The sequence below is a fragment of the Tupaia chinensis genome, unplaced genomic scaffold (genome assembly GCF_000334495.1).
Source record: "Tupaia chinensis unplaced genomic scaffold, TupChi_1.0 Scaffold000528_1, whole genome shotgun sequence".
Taxonomy (NCBI): domain Eukaryota; kingdom Metazoa; phylum Chordata; class Mammalia; order Scandentia; family Tupaiidae; genus Tupaia; species Tupaia belangeri.
In genome coordinates, this window is record NW_006160041.1 from 6,306,260 (window position 1) to 6,331,896 (window position 25,637).

General features: G+C 42.3%; 1 protein-coding gene across 2 annotated transcripts in view; it reads right to left on the minus strand.

The window, feature by feature from the left end:
* STON2 (stonin 2) overlaps positions 1–25,637 on the minus strand; it is a 130,283-nt gene that overhangs the window by 94,003 nt on the left and 10,643 nt on the right. For both annotated transcript variants that reach the window (XM_006157107.2, XM_014591076.1), the window contains exon 3: positions 13,840–14,037. In XM_006157107.2, coding sequence (XP_006157169.1) covers positions 13,840–14,037 — 198 coding nt within the window. The remainder of the gene's footprint in view (positions 1–13,839; positions 14,038–25,637) is intronic.

The window sequence follows — 25,637 nt, forward strand, 5'->3', positions numbered from 1 at the left end:
ATGCCTGTGTGCGCCCATGGGTTTTAGGCTGACCAGGCCAGGAATTTGAAACTCAGCTGCCATATGGGATCAAGCTTCTCTTGAGTGGCACATCACTGCTGTGTCCCAGAGCCGGCCACACCGGTGAACTGGATGACTATTCAAAATCTATTTAAATTTAAAATATTCAGTAAAAAGAAAAAAATTAGAATTATGACCAAAGGAACCAATCGGTTTTTCTTTTTTCTTTTGGGGAGGTTATTGCTATAGGGCGCATGTGCTCGCCAGATAGACACAGAGAGATACAGAGACAGAAAGCAGGAAATCACCCCCCAGGGAGGATGGCCATGCTGCAATCCCTTCTCCTCCATTCTCCTCTCAGGATCTTGGACATGCACTCACATGTGCCCGGCGAGAGTTTAAGCCACTGGGTCTGGGACTCGAACCGCAGTCGACTATGTGGGAGTCCAGCGACATAGCCATTAGGCTAACTGCTGGTCCCCCAATTGGTTTTTCTTAATTCTTCTGGACTCAAGTACATGAGCTCAAGGTCTTTTCAGGTAAACTTTTTCTTTTTTCTCAGGTGGGAGGCAAGGGTATAAGCTGCTGCGATGTGGCAAAGAGAGAAGTAGCTACGCAGATGTCGTCTGGACACCTCTTTAGTTCCAGGCATCATGCTGGAGACCAGTCTGTGGGGACCATGCCGAAATGAGACATCACTGTTGTCCTCGAAGACCTAAGAATTGGGTAGGGAGGTGCTGTCCACACAAAGCATTTTCCTACCCAAGGCAGAATAAGTGGTATAGGGACTATGGCCTAGAGCAAAGCACAGGAGAGAACATGTCTAGGTCGGCATACTTTGAATTCCCAGTCTTTTGGAACACCTCTGGCACAAAGTAAGAATTTTGGGTGAGAAAATTTCATTTGAATTTCATCTTAAACAATCACTAAGACTTTGTCATGTGGGAAAAAGAGTTATTCAAGTGAAAATAACAGCGAGGCAGAGAGAAGGAAATGTTTTTTTGAAGAGAGAGATTTTTGTTATAAGGCGCTCGCTGGAGAGACAGAAAAGACAGAGAGACAGAAAGTGAGAAATCACCCCCCCAGGGGGATGCCCGCACCACAATCCCTTTTCCATGCCACAATCCTTTTTCCTCCAGTCTCCTCTCCGGATCTTGGGTCCACACACACATGTGCCTGGCATGAGTTTTAAGCAGCCAGGTCCAGGACTTGAACCATAGTCAACTACATGGGAGTCCAGCAACATACCCATTATGCCATCCACTAGTCCTGAGATGGAAAATTTTGAAGCATACAAGCAAAAAGCAGTTTGATTGAGATTCTGTCCATGTGAAATACTATGTGTCTTTAAATCTGTCCATTTTCTTTCTTCTTTCTAATTTTTAAGTTTATTTACTCATTTCTTCCATGAAAAAGAGAGAAAGACAAGCACTCTCAATAGAGTCCCCATGCCATGATCTACCCCTGTGGATCTTAGCCAGCCCAGTCCACAGGCATATGCATGAGCTCCAGGCATGCTCAGTGAGGTCTTGGGACATGAACCCAAGATCTGAACCCAAGATCTTCTCCATGTGAATCCAATCACATCACTGCTGCACCACCAGCTGGTTCCACATCTATCCATATTCTCCAACCTTGTCCAGTCTGTGGGTCCACCATCTGTCTTAGGTAGATACTGCCATCTTCCCCGTGCTATCTACACTAATTTCTGATCATGTCATTTAGTCTCTGGTTTAAAATCTTTATTGACTCTCTTCTACTCTTAGGAATAATTTAAATTCCTTAATATGAGTTTGCCTGCAAGACCCTGAATGTTCTGCCTTTATCTAGAATACTTACCAAATATTAAAAATAAATTTCAAAGTCTTGCACCATTTAATACATAGCTTCTAGCTGCATATAACTAATTAAACTTAGTTAAGGGACCGGCAGGGGACGTGGTGGTTTAAGGCACTGGACTCCCACATAGCCGACCACGGTTCAAGTCCTAGACCTGGTGACTTGCTTTCTCGCTTTCCCTCTCTCTCACTCTGCTCATCAAACTGGAAAATAAAAATAATAATAAATGAAGTTAAATAAAATAATCCTTTAAAAAATAAACAATTAATTAAAATTAAAAATTAAATTCTCCAGTCCCACCTGTCACATTTCAAGGGCTCAGTAGCTACATGTGGCCAATAGCTACTGGATTAAATAGCACAGATACAAAACTTCTCTATCGACAGGGAAATTATTCTTAGACAGTGCTGGCTGAATGACTCTCCCTCACTCCATGGATGATCAACACTTCTTAGTCAAATTAAGGTACTTTCAGTCCTCTAAACTTACTAAACTTTATCTGGCTTTGGGGCCTCTGCAAATGTTCCTTCAACTTCAGGTGGCAGCTTTCACGTGTAAAATCAATTTTCTAGAGAACGGTCCTAACCCATAGGTTTGGAGGCAGCTCCCTTCTGTGTCCTGGTAATTCTCTCAACCAGCCCTGCGCATTCTGCACTACGCACTGGTTGCCTTTCCCTCCTCTCATGTATATCCACAGTCTCCACTAGTTTGCAAACTTCTCGAAGCCCAGGGCCATATCTATCTTGTTCACCGTTACATAGTCAGGTCCTAGCCCAGTGACTGGCACATAGTGGGTCTGTATTTCATTGTGCAAGCACCAGAGAGTCACCAAAGTGGGGACTGTTAATAATTTTTTTGTACCCAAGACCCTTTGTCAATCTAATGAAGCCTAGGGATTCTTTCAGAACAGTGTATTAATTGCATGAGCAAGTACATGGGACTTAAAAAGAAACTATTTATATGGAAATACTTACCAAATATTAAAAATAAATCTCATGAATTTTCATGCACTGATATTTATAATTTTGTATTAACACACTGATGGTAGTTAATGGTATGTTAATACTATCACTAATGCAGCCATTAATACAGCCAATGTCTATCATGATTTCTGAGCAGTGATGACAAGGATAAAAGATAAATGGTATTTTGAGATTTCAGCTGCAGCTATGATATACTATGGAAATGTGTGTGATTCAAAATCTCTGGTTGGGGGCCACTGGATTTTTTTTAGCTTTTTGTTTTTGTTTTTCTGTTTTGTTTCTTATGATAGAGAACATGTGTGCATGCACACAAGACGGAAGGGGAGGCACCTTCCAGAGTCTCATCACATTGCAATCCCTGTCCCCCAGCCCTCCTCCTCCTCAAGACCCTGGACACCTATGAGTGCCCATAGGTATATCTTCAAGCCGACCTGGGCATCCCAATTTGCAGCCACATGGCTTCCAGCTTGGCAGGGCACTTGTATTACTGCCAGACTACTAGCCACATTTTTATTAAGAGATTTTTTTTAATTAAGAAGTTCCCAACTGTCTTGTATAGATCACCTGTATGGAACAAAACATCTTAAACTCAGCCTCTTATTCTTGAATCTTGCTCCACACAGATGGTTCAATAATCACAAGACTCTATTTGAATATCATGGAAGAGCTTCCCCCATTTCACCTTATTTGTACACTCTGGGATGACTCCATAGAGAAAGAAAATATGGCTGCGTTGGTCAAAGAATGTATAGGACAATGAGGTTCTGAGACACCTAATCTTAGCATCCTCCAGTAAAACCACACTCATCCACATATCTTAATTTTTAAAAGACATTAAAAAGATCAAAATCCAAATAAAAGTGGGAAAAGCAAAATGATAGAAAACTAATGGATAATAACCCAACATCTGAAAACATAGGAAAAGAGTCTTATTTCCACACTAGTTACACCTACTTGTCTTCTTTTAATTGTTCCCATTCATGAAGTTACATCCCCCTGAGCAAACACACTTAAGCCTAGGTAAGTGGAGAACAGGTTTGGGAATAAGGGCCTTCCACTCCTTTATCCAAATAGCTAATTTATTCCACAAAATATCCACTGTGTAATTTCAATGTGCCAGGCAGCATGCTGGGGATATAAAGTAGATGTCGTTCCTGCTCCCAAGAGGCCTCAGCCTAGTGGGAAGTCCTCAACAAATAACTGACATTCAGTGGTAAGAGCCTGAGCAACGTTTGCAATAGCTCCTGGGAAACACAGAGGAAGCAGTGGGGGCTCTGCAGCTCTTCCCACAATTCCTGTTCACACTCTGACCTCCCAGGGCACACCAGGCTCTGGGTGGGGGGAGCCAAGGACAGAATCTCACAGATGTAGCTGTGTGACTTTGGCCAAATCATGTAACTTCTTTAGCTGTTGTTTCTACCTCCATGAAACAGGAGAATGATATGCACTTTCAAGATTACGAAGATTAAATCTGATAATATTGTAGGTATAAAGTATGTAGCATACTCCTGGTATATAACAGATGTCTTTTTAAATAGAAATGATTTTTTTTTTGGAGAGGTTTTTGCTATAGGGCGCATGCGCTTGCCAGACAGACAGAGACAGAGAGACAGAAAGCGAGAAATCATTCCCCAGGGGGATGACCACGCCACCAATCCCTTCTCTTCCATTCTCCTCTTGGGATCTTGGGCACGCACGCACATGTGCCCGGCGTGAGTTTAAGACACCGGGTCCGGGACTCAAATCGCGGTCGACTATGTGGGAGTCAAGCGACATAGCCATTACGCTGACTGCTGGTCCCTAGAAATGATTTTTAAAATCACTCATAAAAGTATCTTTAATGGGGGACCAGCAGTTGGCATAATGGCTATGTCATTGGACTCCCATGTACTCAACTGCAGTTTGAGTCTTGGACCCCGGGGGCTTAACCCACGCCCGCGTGTGCGTGCGTGCCCAAGATCCTGAGAGGAGAAAGGAGAAGAGATTGCAGCATGGCCATCCCATCTGGGGGATGATTTCTCACTTTCAGTCTCCCTGTCTCTCTGTCTTTCTGGTGAGCGCACGTACCCTAGAGCAAAAACCTCTCCCAAAAAAAAAAAAGTATCTTTAATGACAAAAATGTGTTTGTAGATTATTTTGTCTTTTTTTATATTTTTTTAAGAGAGATTTTTGCTATAGGGAGTGTGTGCTCGCTGGAGAGACAGAGAGACAGAAAGTCAGAAATCATCCTCCAGGGAGGATGTCCATGCCACAGTCCCTTCTCCATCCTCCTCTTGGGATTTTGGATTTGCATGCACACACATCCAGCATGAGTTTAAGCCACCGGGTCTGAGACTCGAACCGCAGTCAACTACATGGGAGTCCAGTGACGTAACCATTATGCTTTCTGCTGGTCTGGATTATTCTGTCTTGAGGACAAAATTTTGATTACTTTTTCCCATTCCAAAATTGTTTCCAGGGAGCCTGGAAGTCACTCCCCCACACATTAACAGAGATCTATAAACAATAACAGATCATTGATAGGGCGATGCTACATCCTGTCCCAGGCATAGTAGGGTTTTTTTGGTCTGCCTTTTAAAAGAATTAATTATATATATTATATAATTATATATACACACACAGATGTATATATTTTGAGATTTTTTGCTGTAGAGAACATATGCTTGCCAGAGAGACAGAGAGACAGAAAGCGAGAAATCACCCTCCAGGAGTGGATGGCCATGTCACACTCCCTTCTCTAGTCTTCTCTCAGGATTTTTGGCGTGCATGCCCTTGCACCCAGTATGAGTTTTTAAGTCTCTAGGTCCACAACTCAAACCACGGTTGACTATGTGACAATCCAGCAACATAACCATTATGCCATCTGCTGGCCCCCAATTTATTTATTTTTTTAATTTGACCAGAAAGAAAGCGTGAGAAAGCAAACCACCAGGTCCAAGATGGAACCGTTGTCTGCCATATGGGAGACATGGTATTTTTCTGATGCATAGTATCCCTTCTTAGCTCTTAACAGTAAAATGTAGACATTCTTTTGCTGAGTTCTCTGAGGATTCTCTTTAAGCAATGACCAGTCTAAGAATTTCAGATTCACCTATAACCTACAAGCCTCTGCTTCCAGATGTTCTACCTTTTTGGGTCAGGACAATGGACAGGACTACTTGCACTGACTGACAATCTCCTACTCTTAGAACTATATAAAAGGAACCACCGAATCTCAGAACCCCAAGAAACACCCTTGTCTTTCTCCAAGTCTGGTCACTCCATTTTGTGCTTAGTATAAAGCATTACTAATTATTTCTATAGAGTTTGTTATTTACGTTGACAGTCTATATGGAAAAATACCACATAACTTGCCTTCTTTGTATTCTCATTGGTTAGTAAATGGCAAGAACTCAATAAACATTTTTGTTTCTGAGAAACTTTTATTTCTTTTATGAGAGAGTGGGGCTGGGAAAGAGAGAGAGAGGAAGACAGATATTTTTGGTAGGGTCTTGCCATGTCTCAATCCTCCTCCTGCAGCCTCCCCATTAGCTAGGATTATAGGAATCTGCAAGTATACCCGGCATGTTTAGGTTGGCCCAGGACCCAACCTTCCACGTGGCTTTGAACCTCCCGAGCAGTGGTGCTACCTGTGTACTGTTGTGGCTGGGTCATCTGAGAAACTCCTGAACTTCTGAAAAAACTTTCAACAAAAGCAATCATTAGAACTTTTTGCTTTTTACTACTGATTAAAATCCAAAATGCACAACTAATGGAAATAAGAATATGCTGGAACATAAATGAAGCCATATCTGTATTTGCTAATGAAAAAGAAACCATATTAGTTTTGAAAGATTAGTGAGAAATAAAACCAAAACCAAAAACAAAAACAAAATTGTTTTTGTTTTCCAAGCAAAATATATTCAAGATTTTTAAAAATCCATAAAATACAAACGTGCCTTAAGAACAACCAAAATCCCCTGTGATCCCATCATGCAAAGCATAATGATTGTTTACCTGTGGCCTGAGCCCTGATTCTGATTCAGAGCTCTACAGCTACAGCAAGATTATGAAAAAACAGGCAATAGAGAAATGTGTTCCATCTTGTAGAGAGATGTCTGGCCCCAGTGAAACTCCAACTACATCTTAACAAATAGTGATGAAAGTCTTTCTTAGCATCGAAAAAGCTCTTGTCACCAAAACGGAGGTCTCCAGTTTATAGCTCTCTATCCAGCACACGCACTTATTTCTGAGGGAAAAAAAAAGCCTCAAATCTCTAATGATATCCTACTACTCTGGCAGAATTCCACTGTGATCAGTTAAATGTAAATGAATCAAGAACATCTGGTCTAAATTTGTTTTAAAGCCCATGAGGGTTTCAATACAAAGAAAGTTTGGCAAAATGTAATCTGGGGCCTGCTGAATCTAAAATTTACAAAGAAAAAAAAAAAGGCCAAGAGGCTGAGCAGAACATGAGACCAAGGAGGAGTAACTTTATAAAACCAACAAACTCAAGCACATTTGCCAAATATTTCTTTCTGGTGTTCCAACACTTTATAATGGCATGGACTTCCAAGTGAAATTGGCCAAATCATGTTTATCTGGGTTTCCATACACTGAAATCTGCCAGGTAGAAAGTAAGGGTTAATAGAAAATTAACTTAATTTAAATGTACATATAGATAAAAATATGTGCATATATACACGCATATATATGGATATAAATAATACATATACATATATACATATAATTTTAAGACTTTTAAGCTCTTTTTTTCTATAGAGGTTTTTGCCTTAAGGTATATGCATTTGCCAGAGATAGAGGGACAGAGATACTGAAAGGGAAAGTGAGAAATCACCCCCTGGGTGATGGCCAAACCACAATCCCCTCTCCTTCATTCTCCTCCCAGGATCTTGGACACGCACACACACACCTGGCATGAGTTTTAGGGTACCGGGTCCAGGACTCGAACTATGGTCGACCATGTGGGAATCCAGTGACATAACCCTATGCCATCGGTTAAATTTAACTTCATTATTATTTGTTTGTTTGTTTGTTTGTTTTATGTGACTAGAGCAGGACAGGGAAAGTGAGAATACAAGCCAGGTCCAGGACTCAAACCATGGTCAGTCATGTGGGAGTCTAGCACCCTTAACCACCATGCCACCTGCTTGCCCCAAGATGTTTTTTAAGAATTATTTATTTAGTTTTATTTATTTATTATGATTTTTTAATTTGACCAGAGAGACAGAAAAAAGGAACGTGAAAAAGTAAGCTGCCACGTCTAGGACTCAGACCAAGGTCAGCCATGTGGGAGTCTAGCACCTTAACCACCACGCCGCCTGCCAGCTCAAGACTTTAATAAGCTTATATATGTAATGAGTCTCCAGCAGAGGAGACACCACATGACATAACACATTGGCCTCCAGAATCCTGCTTTCCCTTGGGCTTCTGCATGGGACTACTTTGGGAGATGCTGAACTCTTCGATATAAATGGTATACAAATATCTAGGATTCAGATAACTCTTGCCACAGTGATTTCACACTGTTCATTCAGGATGATTCAACACACAATGATTAAGTCCCTGGGGTGTCCTCATTTAGTCTTGACATTAGTCAGTCTGCATGTATGCAACCGTGCTAATCCTACACATAAACCTACACTCTTCTGTGTACAAGAAAACTCAAACCGAAGCCCATCTCTTAACAGGGACTTGTGCTATTGCAAACATTCATGTGTTTTCTCCTCCCTGGTTGGAAGGGACTTCAAAGGCAGAAGGCTTGCTTTTATTCCCTTACTGTTTATTAACCCCTGTAAACCTAGTGGCATTATAAAGCTACTGATTAGTGAAGACCACAGGCTGTGCCTGGCCTGTCTAGGCAAAGGGGACCCCTGCGGAGATGGGGAGCAAGAAGTATTATTTGGGATCTTGCCTAGTTCTAATTCCCCTGTTTGCTCTGGAAAGCCAAGCCCAGAGCAAATAACACCGCTCTGCAGCTCTGCCCCACACCCTGTGATTCTACCAACATGAGGGAGTTGTTTGCCTTCTTCCTCCTAATTATACCCTTGGTGAGAAAATGAGAAGAAAGTGTACGCTGATCACAGAGTCTTTCCCTCCAGGATTACGCTGGGAATCAGATCACCTATGGGGCTGCCAAGTCCCTGCAGAACTGCTGCCACAGATGATGGCCAGAGGAGTTATAGTTCGCTGCACCCCACCCTGGAGCCACAGGGGCCACGGTAAACAGACTGTGCCGGGGTGCCATAATCCCCCCCCCTCACACACACACACACACACACACACACACACACACACACACGAGATGAAGAGCTGAGGACCTGACCCACCAGCCCCCTCAGTCACTGTGCTGACAAAGACAAGGACCCTCCTCCCCCCACCTCCTGCTGCTTCTTAGATGCTAAAAGGGCATGGGGAGGCAGTGAGGAAAGTCTCCCCAAAGCACTCCTCCCAAGGATCCCTCATCCTCAGCACAGAAACCCACACACCAAAGTCCCTATAGCACCCTCTATATTTACACATTGCTTCCAGCTGAGAAATGCAAAGCCATATGTAATCCCATATAGGTTACAGTTCCTCTTTGGGGGTAATAAAGAAATAGGCAGGGGATCAGCAGATGCGTGTGGTCATGTCACTGGACTCCCATGTAGTCAACCATGGTTCAAGTCCTGGACCTGACGGCTTAAAACTCATGCCAGGCACATGTGCGTGCGTGAAATCCTGAGAGGAGAATGGAAGAGAAGGGATTGTGGTGTGGCCATGTCCCGGGGGTTGATTTCTCACTTTCTGTCTCTCCGGTGAGTGCATGTGCCCTATAGCAAAAATCTTTCTTACAAAAAAAAAAAAAAAAAAGTGAGAGAAAAGAAAAAAAAAAGAAATAGGCAATATTTATCCCTATTTCCCACGGCAAAGAGAAACACTCAGAGATATATTATATTAGGATTAGGGACCCCCGCATACTCACACAGAACATTGCACTGTATGAAACACCTTCATTACACACACACTGTCACTCAGCCTAGGCATGGACTCTTGGCTCCACTTCATGGATGAGGAAGGGAAGATCTGAAGAGATGACTTGCCCAGAGGAGACAGAGACAGACGGAATCTGCCCTATATCCCAGAGAGGTTCAATTTACCGGACAGAACCATCCAGCTCTGCAGCAGGGCTCTCTCAGGGGTTGGCACTGCCAGGGCCAGGTCCCAGGTGAGGACAAGTAGTCACCTGGCTCAGGGCTTTCCAGTATGTATAGAGTTCCTTGAGGCACTCATTCAATAGCTCCACTGAAACTATTTGCAATCCCAACTTGATAGATATTACCATAGGTGTGAAGGTACAGGGTCATTCTCCTAATGTTTGGCTGTTACTGCTGCTTCTTCTCCTCCCCTGGACCCCCGAGTGAGTTAAAGGCTTTTCAAAGTCAGAACTCTACCCTGACTGCACAGGTCATGATGTTCAGGAAAAGCCTCAGGAGGCTCCCACATCTTGGGCTGCATGTGGACACTGTTGCACTGCCTGGGGAATGGTTCTCCAAGGACTTGCCTCATTACCTCTCTTTTCCCAGGGTGCTGGAGGTTCCCTGCTTCTCACTGCTGGACCTGGGGTGGGGATGGAGCTAAGAAGGAGGAGGAGTGCTCCATTACAGGCAGATGGAAGTGGGCCCTAGCACTTAGGCCAGCCTGAGTCCTGGCCTGCTTCCTGGAGAGTGGGAGATTTCTTCTCAGCAGAGAGCACCCGGAAGTCTGGTTGCATGACAGAACCGAGGGTACAGAGCACTGATCTGTAAGCACTCGTATCTGTTACATGAGCTGCAGCCTCAAGTTCTGCCTGCTCCACATCTTATTTTAAATCCCGTGATCATATTTATGTAAGAAGTAATCCTGGAGCAAAGGATGTATATATGTTCACATGCATCCTTCATACACATCTGTACAGAAGGTCTGGAGGGTTACACAGCAAGCTGGTAACCATAGTGACCTGGGGCACCACCAGGTTCGGGAAACCACTGAAAAAGGCTTTGGGACTGTGACTGAAATCCAAGTTGTCCATTTCTCTTTTTTTTCTTTCTTTCTTTTTTTTTTTTTATTTATTCTTTTTTTTAATTCCCCAGAGGGTGAATATCATTGCCAGAGAAAAAAAAGAGAAAGACAGGAGGAGAAAGCACCCCCAACAGGGGTGACCAGACCACAATCCTGTTTCCTCCATTTCTGCATCCTGTCAGGATTTGGGATATGCATGCATGAATGCCTGGTGCTTTTTTTCAAGCATGGTCAGTCATGTGGGACCCAGCTCCATTAACCAGGCCACAGGCTGGCCCCAGATCTTCCATTTCTCTTTCTCTCGAGAAGAGGGGGAGGCACACATGTACACGCACCCAGTGCATTTTTCAAACTACCAAGTCTGGGACTCGAACTGCACAGTCGTCCATGTGGCATCCAGCCACCTTAAGCTCCATGCCACTTGCTGGCCCAGGTTGTCCATTTCTTAGTGATGTTCTCTTAAACAAGTTTCTTAACCTTCCTCCAAGTGCACACCATCCAGGAAATGAAAATGATACCTGCCCTGTAGGATTGTTATAAAGGCCAGAGACAATGTGCCTCATATACTGGCACCAACACACATTTAGGAAGGGCTACCTGTGGTTACTATACTGCTGAAGCGGAGGGCTTCCACAAGGGTGCACCTCTATCCCCCCAGAGTCACATTGCAGGGGAGAAGACATCACTCATTCTCTAGTTCTGGCTTTGGATTTGACTCTGCAGCAACCCTGGCCAAATCCATTCTTCACCTGCTCTGTGCCCTATGGGCTGACCCCTGTGGACTGCCTCACCAGGGCTATATCCCCTTGGGGTCCGGCTGGGCTCTGCCAATGGGCAACACCAGCACAAGGTCTGGGTTTTTACTCCTCCCAGTTCTCCCTCATTAAAACTCTGCAGGTGGTATGGCGGTTGAGGCACTGGTCATGTTCGACCACGATTCGAGTCCTGGACATGGTGGCTTACTTTTTCACTTTCTTTCTCTCTCTGGGGAGCATGCATACCCTATTGCAAATTGTAAAATAATAATAATGATAATGAATAAAATTGAATAAATAATTATTTAAAAAAGCCAAAAACTCCAGCAGTTGTTTGATCAGTTCTAGAGTGGTAAGGCCTACTGGGTAACCCTCGTCTTCTCCTTCTTCTCCTTCTTCTTCTTTTCTTAAAAGAATTATTTTATCTAACTTTATTTATTTTGATTTGAGCAGAAAGGGACAGAGTGAGAGAGAGAGCGAGAGAGAGCGAGAGAGAGAAAGCAAGCTGCCAGGTCCAGGACTTGGACTACGGTCGGCCATGTGGGAGTGCAGTGCCCTTAACCACCACACCAGCTGCCAGCCCCTGGGCAGCCCCTCTTCCATGACTTAGTTCTTAACTTCCCTGTAAGCAGTCCCTTCATTAAACTCTCCCCATATAAACCCTTGTTTAGGGCATAATCTGATCCCTGCCAGGACCCTTATGAAAACAAAGGGGAGGAGGTTTTTTGATACTGTAGTCAGAATGACAGGGAAGAAGTGTCGGCCTTGATCACCACTTCATTTTGTTCTAGGCATCGTGGAAGTAGTTGTACGTAAATTGTCTCACTTGGAGCTGAGAACAACTTGGTGAGGCAGGTGCTCTTATTATCCCCATTTCTCAGATGAAGAAACTGAGTTGTAAAGATATTAAGGATCTTGCTTGAGGTCAAAACACCTGGCAAATGGAAGAAGTAGAATTTGAACCTGAGCAGTCTGACTCTGGAGGCTATGCCCCCACACATTCGACTCTTCCCAGGGAAGGGTCAGAAAGGATGTAAAGAGCAAAGGGAAGTGGGGAGGCAAGCTCAGCCTCTCTTCCTATGGCCTCAGCTGCCCAAGATGCCTTCCAATCCATGAGATTCTTCCCCACAGTGGAATGGGGTCACAGGGGCATATTCCAGCCACTAACCAGGATCGTCGGCCATGGAGTCTAACCCAAATTAGAGGAGTGTCAATGAAAACAAAATGCTCTAAAGAATTGTGTTTAGGGGGAGAGAGAGAGTTGGTGATAAACTGGGATCCTCTTCAGTATGAACAAATGCCAAACCAAATCCTGTCTGAATCCTTCAGTCTGCAAGAGCGAGCCCTCTTTGTACTTGCAGAATGTAACAACACACAGCATGAGGGCAAATATTATAAGCAAGTCTGAAAAATGACCTAGAGACAAACTCCTGAATAACATTTTTCATGAGAAAAAAAAACACAAATATTGTTGACACTAGGTAATTTTATCCACAGAGAAACTAACGGTAACTCTAGTACTTTCTGAGGAACGCAATCCCTTGGGCCAAATAACCAAAACACCAAAACCACACAGTATCTTCCCAGTGCCACCCAAACCTCTCCCATACTGCAGGGCCTGTTGACAGGCCCATAATGCACCAGCAACGAGAGCCAGCGTGCTCTCTTACGCCCACTGGCCAGCTTCATAAATGAGACGTGGAACATCACAGACTGATGCACAGTGCAATTACAGCATAACAGAATAAACATCTGACTGCAAAATGGTTTGTGTCTTCATGCAGTGACTGAGCCCTGATTCTCATTCTACTTCATATAACATTTACTTTTTCTTTGCTTAAATCTACCTCCCTCTTGCAGAAGAGGGAAGATGTGTAGGTGGTAGGATGAAAGATTCAGCCTGTGCATATTACACATAGCTCAGTAATCCAAGGAGAAAATAAGTTGTCAAGGAATGGTACTTGTACCAAACAGGCAGAAAATAACATGTTAAGACACACTGTCAAACAGTTCCCAATAGGGAGGACATGCCAACCAATTAGCCGTGACTTACACATTTTTCCTAATGCAATTTTGAGGCACTCTGGATTACAACTCTTTGACTGGATGACTACACCTGAACTAATTCTGCAAACAAAGATGCCAGCAAGGATTTTAAGAGGACCTTACAAAGGACCCAGGAATACCAAAGGTGATTTACAAAGCTTGGAGCGCCATCTTACCAGTTGAGTCAGCCCCAGAAGCTCTGCCACTCGTCTGCTCCTCAGCATTGATGAGCTGCAGATCTGTGTATGAAGGGCCCATACTAGGGCTGCTGGTATCTTCAGAATGGGTGGTCCAGCTGCTCTCAGAGGTCAGAGGGCATCTCCCCAGGGAGTCAAAGGAAGGGCATGTCCAGCAGGGCATGGTCAATGGTAGAGCTGGGGAAAGACCAAAACCCAAAAGCATACAAAATAAACAGTTGTCCTTTGTTTGTCTTTTGCTAGTCTTGCTTTGAAGTCACTTAGAGCCTATAAACCTTAACAGCCACACGAGGCAAGCTGACCAACTGGGACTCCATGCTGAGTCAGTTTCAAAACCATTATTAAAAATGAAGTCTTAGGACTCCCAAATCAAAGAAGAACTTCATTAAAGAATTATGAGTTACTTTAGGATATAATTTTATTTTTAAATTTAGATTTCAACTTCATTCAAATCAAAACTACACGAGTCTTAAAGTTTTACCCTTACCCTCGTATTTCCTACTTTTAGTAGCACACCAATAGAAAGAATTCATCAATTTACACTGCAAAATTGGAGCCAGTTTGGTTTAGTGAATAAGAGTAAATACACAATGAGTCTACCAGTAGTACACAGGCTGGATACTTCTGCTCACAGACAGGCCAAGACCACAAGAAAGGCCTGAGTTTGATTTCTGGTCCACCCTAAAGGGCCAGGTATGGTAGCATGCATCTGTGACCCCAGCTATTTGGGTGGCTGAAGCAGGTGGGTTGCAACACAGCAAGACCTTGTCAAGAAAACCACCCCCTCCCACACACATGAGTAAATACATGACTATATATGTACATGTATGTGCAATATTTTCCTGCTTATCTGAGTCCAACTGTACCTATAGATTGTACAGACTGGTACTATTCAGTTAGGATAATGGCTTGTCCCCCAAAGGTTCATGTTTTAAAATTCAGATACTGGGAATGGCGAGTGTTGTGGTGGTTGAGATGCTGGATTCCCACATGGCCAACCGTGGTTTGAGTCCCAGACCTGGTGGCTTGCTTTCTCACTTTCACTCTCTCTGTCTCTATCTGGTCAAAATAAATAATAATAATGATGATGATAAATAAAATTAAATAAATAATTCTTTTTAAAAATTATAAATAAATAAAACTCATTTCCCAGTGTAATGGCCCTGAGAGGCAGTGGTGAGACCTTGAGGCTTCACTTTATGAATACTTCAATAGAGTGTCACAAGACCCAGTGAGTTCTAGATTTCAAGAGAAGAGATTATTCTTGTTAGAGCAGGTTGTACTACAGGAAGATGGCCACACCTAGGTCTCTCTCTTTCTGCATGCACCTGCCATCCTCTCTGTTTGGGTCAACCATGTTGTGACATATGCCAGTCTGATGCCAGCCCTAAGGCTTCATTCACCAGCATCATGAGTCAAATTAACCTCTATTTCTTTGATAGATCACCCAGTCTCAGGTACTTTTGTTAACAACATAGTAGTGGACTAAGACAGGTATATATGGAAATGAGATTTACCAGGACTGCTAACCTGCAAGCAGTATTATGAAAAATATCCTTAAGGGAGGAATGTATAGATGGGACTTGGCTTTATTACTTTAGCCCTGAGCACCAATTCAGCCTTTCAAAACAACTTTAAAAAGTGTGCATGTGTGGGGCCGATAAGTGGTGTGGTGGTTAAGACACTGGGCTTCCACATGGTTGACCACAGTTTGAATCCTGGGTCCAGGAACTTGAAAAACACACCAGGTGGGTATGTGTGTGCCCAAAATCCTGATAGGAGAATAGAGGAGAAGGGATTGTGGTGTGGCCATCCCCTCTGGGAGGTAAGTTTTTGCTTCTCTCTCTCTCCCCTCCCCCTCTGACGAGTACATATGCCCGGGGGGGGTGGTGTTTATGTGTATGTGCTTGTGTGTGTGTGTGTCTGTGTGTGTGCTATAGGGCATGTGTGCTTGCTGCAGAAAAGAGACAGAGGAAATGAGAAAGCACTCTCTCCAGGGAGATGCCATGCAGCAATCCCTTCTCCTCCAGTTCCCTCTCAGGATCAATCCCTTCTCCTCCAGTTCCCTCTCAGGATTTTGGACATGGATGCATATAAACCTGGTGTGTTTTCCAAGCCACCAAGTTCAGGACTTGAAACTGCACAGTCAGCCATGTAGGATCTAGTTGCCTTAACCACCATACCACCAGCTGGCCCACAAGTGTGTTTTTAAAGGAAACTTTCAAATTCTTCTAATTTGTCTTTCACATGTGTTCTTCGTGGTGTATCATAAGAATTGCATCATTGCAAATTTACCAAAAAGTGCTGAAAATAATTACTGGAAAAAGTGTGGACAGAAAAGAAAGAATAAAAATAAAAGACACTACCCTTTATTGAGTACTCATCAAATGTCAGGCACTTTTACAAATGTAATCTCATTTCATCCACCACTCCAGAGATAGGCAGTAGTCTTATTTTACACAGGGAGAAAGAGACAGAGAAGTTAAGAAATTTACTCAGGATGATAAATAGTCAATTCTCTTGACTGAAAAACCAAAACGATAGAGCTGGGTTAAGAAATAGAAAGAGGAAATGAGATTAAAGAGAAATGAAAGAACAAATAGTAGGCCAACAGTGGCATGTTGGTTAAGGTGGCTGGATCCCACATCGCTGACAGCACAGTTCAAGTCCTAGACCCAGTAGTTTGAGAAACACACCAGGTGCATGTACATACCTGTCCAAAATAGTGAAAGGAGAAATGAGAAGATACTGCAGTGTGGGCATCTCCCCTGGGGGGAGAGGGCACTTTCTCACTTTCCTTCTCTCTCCCTCTGTCTCTCTCCTGAAAATGTATATGCCCTATGCAAATTTTTAAGAAGGAAGAAAAAGAGAAGCAGTGCAATTATTATCATAAAACTCAGGAAGGTGGTGGTATGGGAGGAGGGAAGAGGACGCCATGAAGGAGGATGTGTCCAGTGGGGAAATGGGGGGGGGGTTCTGAGTGATGACAAAATTCTCTTTTTGTGTGTGCATTTTGCCAGAGGCCATGTGTACTTGCCAGAAAGAGAGAGAAGGAAAGAGAGAGAATCACACACAAGGAATTGTCACACTGCAATTCCTTCTCCAGCTCTCCCTGCTCTTGAGATTTTTGAGTGCACACACATATCGAGCTGCTGGGTTCAGGACTGAAACCACACGGTTGGTTATGCGGGCTCTGGCTGCCTCCACCACCAAGCCATGGAGCCAGACAGACAATACTCTTTTTATTAATTTGGGTGACAAGTTGAACTGCTGTTCCTTCTATAATTTAATACACATTTTCACTGTTCCTTTATATTTATACAACAGTTAATAAAACTTATTAAAACCATGTATCACGGCTGACTCTGATTATGCAATTGGAAGCTATCTTGATTATTTGTAATTTCACATGGACTCTTTATATTTGTTAGATAAAACACAAATGTTTCTCTTGAAAGAGAAACTAAGAAAAATGCAGCTGCAAAGCTGCTGTAATGTATTTGCTCAGTATGCTTTATTTATTTATTAGCTTAGAATTGTTGGATGAGTTCTTTTACTTAGCTTCATTTACTTAGGTTTTACTCAATGTCCTCAGGCCAAAAGCTTTATTGAAGTGAGGAAGCATCAAGCCTGGAGCAGATTCTTCTCCCAGAGACCAGACCTTTGATGTCTGGGCCAGACAGCAGAAGGCTGCTGCCATCATATGCTTCATAGCCATGTCTATCCTGCAAGGCAGAAAGGGAAAAGAGATGGAAATTTGCCTCTCCTCTCCCATGAGGTCAAGAGCAAGGAGTCCTGGATCCACACTGCCTGGAACAAGATACTTAATTCATCTGTTCCTCCATCCTCTCTTCTGTAAAATGGGGCTAAAAAGAGCACAAAACTCATAAGAAGACGAGGACAATACTGACAAACTGCTGGAAAAGTGCTTGGTACAAAGAAAGAACTCAGCCTGGGTTAAGTGGTGGTGGTGATTATTTCTAGGAATATCCTTATGCCCATATTAACTTGAAATTTCCATTTAGAGTTCCAACTTTATATGTTCAAAAAATTAGCTCCTGTAAAGCCCTCCAAACCAGTTCCTTCATCCTTTCAGTCAAGCAGAACAAAACTGTCATGTCATGCTAGATTCTTTTCATGTCTGGGTCCTCACAAGTTTCTGTTCTAGTCCTACCTTTAAACTACATCTGGAATCCAACCACTTCCCACCATCTGTCTAAATGAACAACCTGGTCTAAGCCACCAGCCTCGCTTGCCTGGATCAGTGCAGTGGCCTGCAGCCTGATCTCCCATCTTCTATGCTAGACCTCCTTGTGGTCTTTCCTCAACTATACTACTCCCAACTGCCACGCAACAGCAGCTATATGGTTTTGACAGAACTAACTGTTAATCTTAGGTTGGATCATGCCATGCCTTTGCTAAAACTTGCCACTGGCCTCCTACGTGGCCCATAAGAAAAGTCAAATCTTGGGTCAGCTAGGTGGCATGGAAGTTAAGGCAGCTGGATCTCACATGTACAACTGTACTGTTCAAGTCCCAGACCCGAGGGCTTGAAATACACGCTGGTATGTGTCTGCATGCCCAGAATGCCTAATGGAGAAAGAAAGAGAAGGGACTGTGGTACGATCATCTCCCCTAGGGGTTGCTTTCTTGCTTTCTCTCTCTGTCTCTGTCTCTCTCTCTCTCCAGTGAGTACACATGTCCTATAGCAAATCAAAAAGGAAAGTCAAATCTTCACCATGTCCTTAAAGGACCTATGAGTCTGAGGCCCCACAATCTTTCTACCTAATTTCCTCTTCTTCCTGCCCTCTCTCCACTCTAATCACACTAGGAGCACAGCTACCCTCTTGGGGGCTTTCCACTAGCTGTTCTTTTCACAGAGAAGACTCCTTTCCAATTTTTGCAAAGCCCACTCCCTCACTTCCTTAGGTCTTCACTCGTATTTACCTCTTAAAAAGTCACTCCCTGGCCTTTTATAAAATTTCACATCTCTTGACCATATTCCCTCCTGTGGCCTCATTTTTCTCTTCCTCCCACTTTTCAAATTACCTAATACACTTACTGTGTGTCCACCTTTTTTAAAATTTCATTTTCTTTTATACATTCAATCACATTATTTACTTACAAAGTGAATATTTCAACATGTGAACATTTCTCCCTAGTCCCCTATTTCAACATGTGAACATCACTCCCTACAAAGTGAATATTTCACATGTGAACATTTCTCCCTAGTTGATAAAACTATAAAATTATCTTCAACAGATAATACCACAATTCTTTGTCTCATTAATGCTCTGCCTCTCTATTTTTCTTCTAAATATCCTTCCTCAGACTCAATTCTTTCACATACACTATATCTGGTATTTACATCCATTTACTGTGTTTCTATATCCTTTAGTCTATGAGTTTCAGTCATAGAGTGCAGACACTCGGTATATATTAAGTGGGGACATACAATGTCTCTCCTTTATAGCCTGACTTGCTTCACTCAGCAGTAAATCTTCCATATTCTTCTACTTTCTGTCAAAAGAGTGTGTCTACCTTTTTATCCTGTTTCTAAATTGGCTTCCCCAGCAAACTGTTGCTCCATGGAACAGTAATATTCTGTTGTATCCACAGTGCCTGAACAGTGGCTAGCACATGGTGGGCTCAAAGCAACACTGGTTGAATGAATAATAAATTGACAAGTTGTCAGCTAACACAATGAATACAGCAAATACAATATTTTTCTTTTTGCCCTTTGGGATCCTGGGTAGCTAAAAATGTCAATACATACGTTTTGATGTCATATCCTTTATTTGTACTTTGATGTCTAATCACTAGGGCTGTATGATTTCCCCAATGCTGTAAGCATGCCCATCTGTGAATGCAAAATAAATCTAATTTCATTCTTTATCTGTGCCCCACCCCCGTCCCACTATTTCCTAGCTAGCAATATGAAGCAGCTGTCCCCAGCACTCTCTCAGAGGAGCCCTTGTTCAAAGAGTTCCATTAGTAACAGATTGTCAAACTGTTCATAACCTCAACTTGAGAAGAGCAGGGACGGTGTCCAGTTTTCTCATAATTGTATTCCCAGAACCTAAATATTTTTGCATGAATGAACTAGTTAATTAATGCATGCTTGGGTAGTTTATTGTGTTTTGTGTTTCACATTGAGGGTAAGATGAGGCCTCTCTGGGTGAGCTAGTACATTCTCTGGAAGTGGAGAATATTGCAGTTTTAATAAATATCTTAAGACATCTTTTAGATAATTGGAAAAAATATCTTTAAGAGCATTTCACCTGCCTCCGTGACATGATGGTAACTTTAAATAGAAGAGACTTCAAAAAGTTCATTAAAAAAATGGGATGAAGGTATGAGTTGATTTTGTTGCAAAAAAAAACCCTGAAATTCATGCAGTTTTTTAAATAAGACATTTTCTATAAACTTTTTGAAGACCTTCCCTTCAAAAACTAAAAATATAAAGGGTAGTTTTAAGTGTGCTTTTTAGTTTTTTGCTATAGAGTATGTACATTACCCAGAGAGAGATGTAATGTGAGAAGTCATCCCCCATGGGGGATGATCACCCAGCAATCCCTTTTTCTCCATTCTCTTCCTGGGAGTTTGGGCACACACATACACATGCCCAGAGTGATTTTTAGGACACCAGGTCCAAAACTCGAACCACAGTCAGCCATATGGGAATCTAGCACTTTAACCACCACACCAACTGCTGGTCCCTAAGTATGCTTTTTAAAGCAGACTCCAGAAAAAAATATGTGTGTTTGTGTATGTATATGAAAGTATGTGTGTGTGTGAATGTGTACATCCATGTGTATGTAGCTATAGATATGTATGTGCATCTTATACATAACAAGTCTAATAATGGGAAATCAAAAACTGATGATATTAGTCAGCTAACATGAAGAAGCATGATTAGTAAGAGGTCAGCCTACTTTCTTTGCCTATTTTGTTTAAAAAACAAAAACAAAAACCTGACTTCCCTGAGAAAGTTCAAGTTCCACCTAAGAGCTCATTAGCCCCATAGGTGAGAGTCACTTAGTCATTCTGCAGTAGGTTTCACATGTCTTTCATCTTTTCATTCAAAATCTAGCAAGGAATGAGTGAGGACCTACTAAGTTCCTTGTATGATGTTCTGGGATAGAGAGCAGACTGGAGAGACAAAGTTCTTCTTCTCTGGGGACGAGAGAGAACAGACAAGCAAACCAATGAATACATGACCAAATTTCAGGTGGAGACATGAGCAGTGAAGAAGGAAAAAAGCAGGAAAAAAGCTAGAGTGTGGATGGAGTGCTCTGGACTCCCTTGAGGAGGTGAGGCTTGAGCAGAGTTCTGAATGGAAACATGGAAGAAAAGCCAGTGCAGCTGAGGAGGAGCAGCCATGACCTGACTGGAACAGTCTGAGAGGCAGTGTAGTGAAGGGAGAGCAGAGCCCAGTGGAGAGTCAGAGACCTCAGCCTGATGAAGAAGGGCTCTGTTGAAATCCAGGCTTGGGTACATCACCATCTGAGCTGGGCTTCAGAAAGGTCATCAATTACATTTAGAAGCAAAGAAGAACAATTCAAGGTATTAAAAGAAAATAAGACGGCCTCTGTTGAGGAGGGAATACATATGCATGCAAAACCCAGTAGGCCTTGTCTACACATTCACCAAACCAGTCAGGATCTTATCCCACCCACACCCACCACCCAGCCCCCAGTAGCTGGAATGAACGACATAATAGAAATTAACTTCTGAGCTAGTCTTCTTCAGGATGAAGTCTCTCAGCTGTCACCCCTGCCCCCCTCTTAAATGGCTGACGTCATCTCCGATCCTCCCCTAGACAAGTGGCTCTTTCTCTGTTCCCAGATAATTAGCTTCCCCAGACACAATGGGCAGGCCTTAGCCCAAGCTTTTGGGGAAGACATTTGAAACACAGGGGATACTAGTGTTTTGCTTGGGCAGTGGGACAAATGTTCTGGAAATAAAAGCTTTTTTTTTTTCTGTTTATAATTATGCACATCCTGTTGTATCTGCATAATGGGTCCAATTCAGCCTTTCTTTGCCGAAAAATTGCCATGTCCATGGAGGAAGGTCAGAGCATAAGATGAAGAGTGAACAGGACGTTTCATGCTGATAATGCTGCCTCAATTATTATTATCTTTAAAATTTTAAAGACGAACTTTGCTCTTTTGGGTAATTTGTCTGCAGCCATTGGCAAACATATTCTAAACACATAAACACACACACTTGCAAAAGGACATACTTAATATCATCTTTTTATCCTGAGAGAATCTTAGAAGATTTTAGGTGACAGGTAAGCTGATTGCTGTATTCTTTCGGTGCATGATGGAATTTCAAAATCAGAGAAGACCTGATATAAGTTAGTCAAACTTATTGTGACTAGGGAAAGCCAAGGCTGTTATTGCTAAAAGAGCCAATGTGAATAAACCGTAAGTTAGGTTTTGGTTCTTTTTCTAAAACATTCTGAAGAGAACAAGAGAAAGTTTCGGTTTTGATTTGACTAGATCATCAGAAGCTTTTTTTTTTTTTTTTTTAACACTAAAGTTCTGTTTACGGTTTAGCAGAATATCTGCCAGGGATTAGAAAACAAATTTTGGATTAAATTTCTTGACCTTTTGTACTGTAAAACCCAGAGTGTATGATGTCCTCAAACTAGGGATGCAAATAGAGTTCTCATGGCTAATTTAAGTCTTAAGTTGAAGTATTTGATATTTAAAGTTCTAACAAAAATCTTTCTGAAGAGCTTACTTACTAGCAACAGTCTAACCCAAGGGGGGGGGGGCTTATTAAAGTGAAAGAAATATGAATTCCCCCATTTGGCCTCCACTAAATTTCAGGAGTTTAATGGAGGAAACAATTTTCAAAAAAGATTAAAAGAAAATGACTTTATATGCCCATTGATTCCTAGTCTCCTCAGATCCAAAGAAGTGATACTATCTTTCTCACATATAGACTTTTAAAAAGGCTGTCGTTCTCACTTTATTTTAGTCATATTTTAGTAAGTGAGATTATTTGCCTTTTTCCCAGACCAACCATGATGGCTCCTACTCACTTCAAACCGTGTCCTAGTTGAAGCTCAGAAGAAATTTGTTCCCTTGATGGGCTCAAGCATTTCTGGAATTGTTTTCCCTACCAGCTGTTGCTCCTGGTTATCCAATCAACCTTGGTATGCTTTGGTGCACAATAAAAAAAGTAGCCAGGTCACCAGGGTGGAGACTAACAACTCCCTGGCTTCTCGGAGCTTTCCAGTGCAGCTTCTGGCTATTTAAATGCCATAAAAACAGAGATTTACCACTAATGACAGTCTCTTTGTCCCTAACTCTACTGTGCCTACAGTCTCCTTGCATTTTAATTAGGGCTAATCTTACGTTCCTAGTCCAGGCTGAAATCCAGTGCTTCCTTGGCTTTATTCTTAGGTGGCACTGTTTAAAAGACATATTCTTTGCTTTTCTTGCTTGTTCATCAGCCAGAAAAACTTTGAAGAGTACAGGAAAGGAAATTGGGGGGAGGGAAAGGGGTACCTCAGATAACATTTCTCCACTTAGCTATTCTGTGTGTGTATGCTCCCCTTTCTTTCTCAATTTCTCTTTGCAAGCCAGGATGTTTAGGTATGGAATAGCTGGCTAAGAAAAGACTTCTTACTCCTAAAAATCAAAAGCTGAAACAGTGCTAATCAGTCCTACTTCCCCTCTTCCTTGTCTTACCTAGTTATCTTAGGCCAAAATTATGCCCTTTTTACAAAAGGATATCCACGGAGAAGTCCCAAGGAACAAGTATGAGATAAACATTTCTTCCTTTCTCCTCACACAAAGACATCTGATGAGAAAGCCTAGACATTGGGACCAGCAGTTGGCATAATGGCTATGTTGCTGGACTCCCACACAGTCGACCACAGTTTGAGTTCGGGACCGGGTGGCTTAAATTCACACTAGGCGCATGTGTGCGTGCCGAAGATCCCGAGAGGAGAATGGAGGAGAAGGGACTGCAGTGTGGTCATCCTCCCTGGCGGGGGGGTGGGGAGGGATTTCTTGCTTTCTATCTCTCTCTGTCTTTCTGGCAAGTGCACGCACCCTACAGGAAAAACCTCTCCAAAAAAAGAAAGAAAGAAAGAAAGAAAGAAAGAAAGCAAGCCAGCCAGCCAGCCAGCCAGCCAGCCAGCCTAGACATCTAATAGAAGTAAACAGGGAACTAGTAGATGGCATGGTTATGTTGCTGAACTCCCACATAATCAACCGCAGTTCAAGTCCTGGACCTCGGGGCTTAAAAAATATCATGACAGGCATGTGTGCATGCGTGCTCAAAATCCTAAGAGGAGAATAGAGGAAACAGGATGGCAACATGGCCTTACCCCCTTCCCAGCCCCCTCCCTCCCCGGCCTGGGGAGTGATTTTTCGCTTTCTCTCTGTCTCTCTCTGTCTTTCCAGCAAGCACATGTACCCTATAGCAAAAAATGTGTCTCTAAAAAAAAAAGTAAACAGGATGTGGAAAATAAAATGGGAAGAAACTAAAAATTACAACTCTACACTATCAGAAAAAGTCAACTTGCTGTGGTGATACTGATGTGACGGGGAACATGGCTGAAGCCAACAGTTAGTTTCCACAAATCCTTTTTCCTGGCTGACATTGTTGCTTGCACACAGGGAGACATTCCCCACTCCCAAAGGTTCCAAATTTTTGCATGTTTAAATGTAAGACATCATACATCTCTTGCCTCAATTCCATTTTACTTTTTAAGAAAACTAGAAAAAAACAAGTTTGCTCGATATACATGAGTAAAGCAACAGGATCTAGGGTCCAACTGATTAAAGTGAATAAATCAAAAGAAGCATTTTTTAGAGGAAATAAATGAGAAATTAATGGGCAAATCATTTTTTTTTCTTTCTTTTCAATTTTCTACAAAGTCTGAGTGCTCACCAAAGAGAGATAAAGAGAGAGAAACAGAGAGAAAAGGTGAGAAATTATCCACTGGTGGGGATAGGCGTGCAATCCCCTCTTCCATTTTATTCATGAGATTTGGAGCACACACGCACATGTGCCCAACGTGTTCCTCAAGCTCTGGGTCCAGGACTCAAACAATGCAGTTGGACATGTGGGATCCAATGGCCTTCACCACCATGCTACAGGCTGGTGCAGAGAGAAACAATTTTAAAGAAAAAGTGATTTGTAAATGATTTTAATTTTTACTTGTAATAGAAAATATTTTTAAAAATGTAAACCCAGTTTTTCTTTTATTTTAAAACAATCATTTTTCAAAAGAAAAAAAAAAACAGGCCCAGTTAGTAGCATGGTGGCTAAAGTTGCTGGATCCCACTGGGTCAACTGCATAGTTCTTGTCCTGGAAACAAAAGCTTAAAAATCACCCCTGTTATGTGTGCCTGCATGTCCAAAATCCCAAGAGGAGAATGCAGGAAAAGGGATGGCAGCATGGCCATCCCCCTGCAGGGTGCTTTTCTCATTTTCTCTCTCTCTCTCTCAATCTCTCTCTGGCAAGGGCATGTGCCCTGTAGCAAATTAAAGTAATAATTGTAACAATTAATAAATAAATAATTATTTTTAAAAAGTGTATCTTAAAGAAAAATCATGCATTTAAGTAATTTTATTTTAGAATTGTTTTGTTCCAAAGGAAAATAAATGACTTAATATTTGAAATCTAAAACCTGGAGAGGTCTGGAGCTGCTATAGGTATTTTTCTTTTTTTTTTTGGAGAGGTTTTTGCTATAGGGTGCATGCGCTTGCCAGACAGACAGAGACAGAGAGACAGAAAGTGAGAAATC